This window comes from Colobus angolensis, unplaced genomic scaffold, assembly GCF_000951035.1.
Source record: "Colobus angolensis palliatus isolate OR3802 unplaced genomic scaffold, Cang.pa_1.0 Scaffold28, whole genome shotgun sequence".
Lineage (NCBI taxonomy): Eukaryota > Metazoa > Chordata > Mammalia > Primates > Cercopithecidae > Colobus > Colobus angolensis.
The window spans coordinates 8,342,192-8,349,823 of record NW_012116043.1 but is presented as its reverse complement, the minus strand read 5'-3'; the positions used below and the strand labels follow the sequence as shown (position 1 = coordinate 8,349,823).

General features: G+C 46.9%; 1 protein-coding gene across 1 annotated transcript in view; it reads right to left on the bottom strand.

Moving 5' to 3' along the window:
* The window catches only part of GCN1L1 (GCN1 general control of amino-acid synthesis 1-like 1 (yeast)), a 75,122-nt gene that overhangs the window by 62,023 nt on the left and 5,467 nt on the right, over positions 1-7,632 (bottom strand). Inside the window, exons 3-5 of the mRNA XM_011948601.1 lie at positions 3,384-3,447; positions 2,686-2,817; positions 2,153-2,261 (exon numbers count right to left, since the gene is read on the bottom strand). Coding sequence (XP_011803991.1) covers positions 2,153-2,261; positions 2,686-2,817; positions 3,384-3,447 — 305 coding nt within the window. The remainder of the gene's footprint in view (positions 1-2,152; positions 2,262-2,685; positions 2,818-3,383; positions 3,448-7,632) is intronic.

Here is a 7,632-nt window from a genome sequence, read left to right as displayed (position 1 = left end):
ATAAATTCTATTTGCATATATACAAAATGGCATATGTACAACGTTATTCATTGCAGCACTGTTAGTAACAATAAAAAACCATAAACAACAGAAGATTCCCTATATACAGTGTGGTATAGAAAGGATTACTGGCTGAGCATGGTGGCTCATGCCTATAAACCCAGCACTTCTGAAGACCGAAGCAGGTGGTTCCCTTGAGCCCAGGAGTTCAAGACCAATCTGGGCAACGAAAGAAAACCCTATCTCTAAAAAAATACAAAAATTAGCCAGGCATACACCAGCATGCCTGTAGCCCCAGCTACTCAGGAGGCTGCAAAAGAAGGATCACTTGAGCCCAGGAGATCAAGGCTGCAGTGAGCCGAGATCATGCCACTGTGCTCCAGCCTGGGTGACAGAGCAAGATCTTTGTCTCCAAAAAAAAAAAAAAAGAAATCTGCAGAATCACGGTGTGCAAAAAAAATTTTTTTTAATATATTTTTTTAAAAGTAGGCTAGGCACAATGGCTTATACCTATAATCCCTGCACTTTGGGAGGCTGAGACAGACAGATCACCTGAGGTCGGGAGTTTGAGACTAGCCTGGCCAACATGGCGAAACCCCACCGCTACTAAAAATACAAAAATTAGCCAGGTGTGATGGCATACACATATAGTCCCAGTTATACTCAGGAGGCTGAGGGTGGAGAATTGCTTGAACCCAGGAGGCAGAGGTTGCAGTGAGCCGAGATTGCTCCATTACATTCCAACCTGAGTGACAGAATCAGACTCTGTCTCTCAAAAACAAAAAAAACCACTCAGTGGAGATAAGCCAATAAGCTTGCACCGTCTCACAAGGAGACTTTTGGTAACAATGACACCCATGCCCTGAAGGGGATCCAAGAGAGTCCGAGCTCACAACAATACATAATCCTTGACCCTCAAGGTTTCAGCATTCTAATCCATCATCCATCAATTATACTGAAAGCCACTCCATGCTTGTCCCCAGAGCTGTGCTGGTTAAGCTACTGGGGATGCCGCCCTCTATCTAACTAGCAGGCTGCTTCATGGAGAGGTACTTGTGTTTCCTAAGGCTGGTCATCACTGGCACCTACCTGCATGAGACTCTCCAGTTTCCACAGCCATCTCAACCCTCAACTAAACCTGGCCTCATACAATAACTCTTTAAGGTGGACAGGGTGGGTAGTATTTTCTTTCCCACTTTGCAAATGAGGAAGTGGGCTCAGAAGTTAAGTGACTCAGCCAAGTCTCATGGACAAGAATCAGATCCTAAGGCCAGGCAAAGTGGCTCACGCCTGTAATCCCAACACTTTGGAAGGCGAAGGCAGGCAGATCATTTGAGGTCAGGACTTCAAGGCCAGCCTGGCCATCATGGAAAAACCCTGTCTCCACTAAAAATACAAAAAAATTAGCCAGGCAGGGTGGCAGGCTCCTGTAATCCCAGCTACTCGGAAGACTGAGGCAGGAGAATCGCTTGAATCCGGGAGGCGGAGCTTGCAGTGAGCCGACACCACACCACTGCACTCCAGCCTGAGCAACAGAGCAAGACTCTGTCTCAAAAAAACAAAAACCACTCCTCATGACCTACACTAAGCCTATCCAGGCACATGTCTGCTCTGCTCACCTCCCAACCTGGTGAGCAGACATGTGGAAAGAAAAAGAAGAGAATGTGGAAGAAGCAGGTAGAGAATGGAAGGAGGGAATGTAAGAACCAAAACTAAGACAAGAAATCCATTCCATTCACCAGTTCAACACTGAAATCAAACACAGGTAATAGAATGATTAGCCAGAAAAAAACCAAGAGGATTTATACTACGATATCTTCTAGTCTAGTTGCTTTTTGACTGTCTTCCCAACTCTGGCCTGTCACAGCTCCACACATGCCATGAAATCGGGGCCTCGTTTCTGTTGTCCATCACTGCAATTCCAGTGCCTAGCACCATGCCTGACAGAGAAGCTCCAAAATGTCTAATACACCAAGGAATGTGATGATGAAGCACTCATGGCCATCCACCAAAGCCACATGCCTCAGGACAACTCAGAGTGTCTGGTCACCCAGCACCCAGAAAAGCACTTGGCACCAAGAAGGTGCTGAAACACGCCCTAACTCCTGGCAGAAAGCTGATCCTTGCTACTTCAGAGATGCAGGGAACCTACCAGTTTGTTCCAGATGTCTCCTTGTCGCTTGGCTCTCGACGGAAAGACAATGCGCACCAGGAGGCAGGTCCAGGTCAGGGCCAGCAAGGCGGCAGAGCCACTGCTCTTACTGCAGAGCAGAGTATGGGGTGAGTTCAGAGCAGCTCAAGGACAAACACTGTCCCTAAGGCCCCCGCTGATAATGCAGGACCCTCCCTTGACCTCATGGAACAGAACTTGAACCAGTTCCCCACAAACCATCTGTGGCAATTCAGGACAAGGAGTTCAGGTTTCAGTGGCCAAACTCCCATCTCTTGGCACTGACAACTACATAAAACAAACAGACAGCTTGCACCATTAGGGGCCTGGTGGGCAACTGGTTCCCCTCAAAATGGCCTTGCTTCCACTGTTTCCCAACCCTGCTTCCCCGGAAAGTGGTTTCCTCCACTAGGCTTGCCATCCTGGCTCCTCCCTCTGGTGCATGGTCAACTGCATCACCTTCTCCTGAGCAGGACTCTACCAATTCTCAAGGGGCCACAACTTTTACCTCTTACCTGGGAACACCTGCTTTGGAGCCTATACCACAAGACTGCAGAGAGTGTAGAAGGTTCTTAGCAGTGGCTTCTGGCTGGGCCTCAGCCAACTGCTGGATGGCTGCCTGCAAGGCCCTGCGGGAAGCTGCATCTCTAGAGGAGAGGCAAAGGGAAAGGTTAACATGCAGACCTCAGGCAAAGGCAGGGGCAAGGCTGCTCAGGCCATGCACTGGTCTTTCTCAGGAGAAAGTGATCACACCATATTCCAGTGGATCACAGAGAAGGGATTAGGAAATAACTAGATAAACTCATCTCCTCCTAGAGTTCTAAAAGTATCTCATAAGGGCAAATAAGCCATGGAGTGTGTAAGGGCAGCACCTACATTTATGGAGCAGTTATAAGGGTCTCAAAGTAGGCCAGGCGACTTAACACACATGACTAATGGCAGCATACACACACTGACCACTATGGCACAGCAGGCAACTATTCCAGGCACCTCACGCTTTCTACTAACCACCCATGAGATAGAGAATGGCATCATCCCCATTCTGCAGACAAGGAAACTGAGGCACAGAGAGGTGAAGTAACTTGCCCAGGATCTAACAGCTAGGACGTGATATAGCCCAGATTTGGCACCAGGCCGTCTGGCTCTAACCACTACCCTAAATCCCCTCTCTGTACAAAGTGCTCCAGATACGGGGCCTTTGGCTGGGACTCACCTATATCGATGCAGAGTCAAGCAGAACAATTTGCAGAGCCCCTTCACTGCTCCCTCTGGCAGATCTGAAACCAAAGATTACACAGAGATTAGTCAATAAAAATGACTTGATAAGCTGCTGGAGTCAGGTATCCTGCCAGACATGATTTCAGCCCACTTGGCACTCCCCATAAATTTAAGACTTTCTTCCCCAAGACGAAAAAGCAACAACAAAACAGGACTCTAGGAAAACGCCTGGCACAGAAAAGCTTTGGGTAGACATTTGCTAAATGAACGAAACTAAGAAAATACAGGTGGCCTTGAAACCTCATATGCCATCAAGTGGAGGTTCAGGAGTGCTGGAATGATTCTACTTCTTGAACTGGGTGCTGGTTATACTGGTGTTTAATATGTGATGATTCAGTGAGCTGTTCGATTAGGAGGTGAACCTTTCTTTACATACAGTCTAATAAACAGTTTTAAAACCAGTACAACACTGAAGTATTATGAGGGACCAGAAAAGGGAAGAACACCTATAACTGGAGAGTTTCTGAAAATCTGAAGGACACATAAGCTTGGCCTGACAGATTAGGAGGCTCTGGAAAAATGGAAAGAGAAGGAGATACATGTGGAGTGCAGGGTTAAGAAGGCGTAATACCTATTCAGAACACATAAGGAAGAAAAGAGGGGGACTAATAATACCCCAGCTCTTAGTGCTAACAAGATGTCAGACCTTGCTCTAGATAATTCATACACATTAACTCACTTAATCCATATAAGGTAGGCACTGTTATTAAGCTCCCCCCCCGCCGCTTTTATTTTTCAGACAGAGTATTGCTCTACCGCCCCGGCTGGAGTGCAGTGCTGCGATCTCGGCTCACTGCAACCTCGCCTCCCAGGTTCAAGCGATTCTCCTGCCTCAGCCTCCCGAGTAGCTGCAACTACAAATGCACACCACGACGCCCGGTTAATTTCTGTATTTTTAGTAGAGACAGGATTTCACCATGTTGGCAGTGCTGGTCTCAAACTCCTGACCTCGTGATTCGCCCGCCTCAGCCTCCCAAAGCGCTAGGATTACAGGTGTGAGCCACAACGTCCAGATCAAGCCCATTTTTAAATGAAGAAACCAAGTAACAGGAAATCAAGCCAGCCAGTCAGAGTGAAACAGATACACCCTAACTCGAGTGAAACAGATACACTCTTAACTCTGGGTAGAAAGAGTTCAACTCTTGGTTGAACAAGAGTGTTCAATATGGCTGGGCACAGTGGCTCACGCCTGCAATCCCAACACTTTGGGAGGCCAAGGTGGGAGGATAACTTGAGGCCAAGAGTTTGAGACCAGCCTGGCCAACACGGCGAAACGCAGTTTCTCCTAAAAATACAAAAATTACCTGGGCATGGTGGCACATGCCTGTAATCCCAGTTACTCAGGAGACTGAAGAAGGAGAATCGCTTGAACCCAGGAGGTGGAGGCTGCAGTGAGCAGAGATGGCGCCACTGCACTCCAGGCTGGGAGACAGAGCGAGACCCCATCTCAAAAAAAAAAGAGTGCTCAATAATGTTGGAAAGTTAACCTGTGACAAGTACTGCATGCCACAGTGAAGCATGCAAACAAAAGGGAGAAGCTTTTGAGGAGGAGGAAATTTAACCTGCAGTGTAAGACAGACTTATACTGGGTGTAGGAGAAACCCGAGAGCAGGAGGTCCATACCATTCCTCACACTTCAGGCACCTGAACGATGGAAGAGAAATGAAGGAGGTATAGGGACGCCGTTTCCCCAGGGATCTGACTACTGCATTGCTCCATGTGATTTGAGGCTATTTCACTAACTGGGGAAAAGAACGACTGGGGCCAGAAACAGGTTGTGGCTAAGACAATGACAATAACAACAGCTAACGTACACTGTGAGCTTACCATAGCCAGATAATGCGTTACATTTACTCCAACCTATCAGGGAAGTACTACTGTCATCTCCACGTTTAAAGAAAAAAAAAAAACAGGGTCAGAGAGGTGAAGTAACTTGAAGCAGGTCACAGAACCTCTAAGTGGCACAGCCTGTCTGAGCCCTTCATCACTGACTGCTGCACTAGAGGCCTGTGACCGGAAAGATTGGTAGCACATGGCTGTCTTTTCTAACTAGGGAGCTCTGCTGGGAAAGTGACCAGAAAAACCTATGAGGATTCCATAAAACCCATACATTGAAGCATTAACACACAAGAGAATCTCTGAGATGCTCACAAACAGCAAGTTTACAAGCTTGGGTATCTTACTAGGCATAAGTAGGTCAGAAGCAGCAAATGAGAAGCTGGGTGAAGTGGTACAAATAGGAAGTAACAGTGGACAGAAAGGGAGGCCCAATTTACATGACCATGATTTTCTTTCTCTTTTTTTCGAAACAGTTTCGCTCTTGTCGCCCAGGCTGGAGTGCAATGGTGCAATCTCAGCTCACTGCAACCTCCGCCTCCCAGGTTCAAGCAATTCTCCTGCCTCAGCCTCCCGAAGTAACTGGGATTACAGGTGCCCACCACCAAGCCCAGCTAATTTTTTTGTATTTTTAGTTGAGATGGGGTTTCCCCATGTTGGCCAGGCTGGTCTTAAACTCCTGACCTCAGGTGATCCATCCTCTTTGGCCTCCTAAAGTGCTGGGATTACAGGTGTGAGCTACCGAGCCCAGCCATGGCCATGATTTTCAAACTTCAGTAAACATAGGAATCACCTAAAGGAGTTGTTAAAACACAAACACTGGGTTCTGTGCTCAACCTTTTATTTATTTATTTATTTATTTTGACACAGGGTCTCGCTTTGTCACCCAGGCTGGAAAGCAGTGGCACAATCATGGACCACTACAGCCTCAACCTCCCAGGCTCAAGCGATCCTCCTACCTCTCAACCTCCCAAGTAGCTGGCATTACAGCACCTCCAGGATTTCTGATTTGAGTTGCTCCAATGGAGCTGAGAATTTTTATCTCTAACAAGTTCCGAGATGATGCTGATGTTGCCTGTCCAGGAACCATACTTTGAGAGCCAATGCTATACAGTAAAAGCAAACACACCAAAAGAAATGAAAAAAAAAAAAAACCTAGAATTTATTGAGTGAAGGTAAAATGGTCTTACTCTAATAAGTCATAGAGCTATCCCTTAGTTATGGTGCAGATCAGGATAATCAGATATACTCAGCATTCCCCAAAATGAGTTCCCCGGACCCTGAACAGATTTTCAGCAAAAAAGAGGTTCAAAGAAAACATTGGATTCAAGGAAGCTTAATAAAATGAAAATACGCTGTTGTGAATATTCCAAGAGGGTATCAAAAACATGACCTCTAGGCTGGGCACAGTGCCTCACGCCTGTAATCCCAGCACTTCGGGAGGCCGGGGTGGGCAGATCACGAGGTCAGGAGATCGAGACCATCCTGGCTAACACAGTGAAACCCCATCTCTACTAAAAATACAAAAAATTAGCGGGCGCCTATAGTCCCAGCTACTCAGGAGGCTGAGGCAGAATGGCGTGAACCTGGGAGGCAGAGCTTGCAGTGAGCCGAGATCGCGCCACTGCACTCAAGCCTGGGCAACAGAGTGAGACTGACTCAAAAAAAAAAAAAAATTGTTGTACTCAGTATATTACCTGAGAAATATTTTAGCTATCTTTTTAAAATATTTCCAATGAAAATGGTTAAAAGTGTAAATAGCTTTCACACCTGAATGGATAAACTCTCCACTAACCCAAAAGTTTTAACTGTTTCAATTCACATTATAGCAAGCAAATAAAGTAAACGCAGAAGTTGTGCAGGAAGAGGGGAAGAAGACCATGGTTCCTTTTTTTTTTTGAGACGGAGTCTTGCTCTGTCGCCCAGGCTGGAGTGCAGTAGCACGATCTCAGCTCACTGCAACCTCCATTGCCTCCCAGGTTCAAGCAATTCTCCTGCCTCAGCCTCCTGAGTAGCTGGGATTACAGATGCGTGCCACCATGCCCAGCTAATTTTTGTGTTCTTAGTAGAGATGGGGTTTCACCATGTTGGTCAGGCTGGTCTCGAACTCCTGGATTCGTGATCCACCCGCCTCAGCTCCCAAAGTGTTGGGATTACAGGCGTGAGCCACTGTACCTGGGTTTTTTTTTTTTTTTTCCTATGGTGTGAGATTTGTCAGGTTCTCGCTCCCTTTCCAGGACTAAGCAGGGTCCATACAGGTGCCTGCCACCACTCCTGGCTAATTTTTGTGTTTTTAGTAGAGATGGGGTTTCACCATCTTGGCCGGGCTGGTCTTAAACTCCTGGATT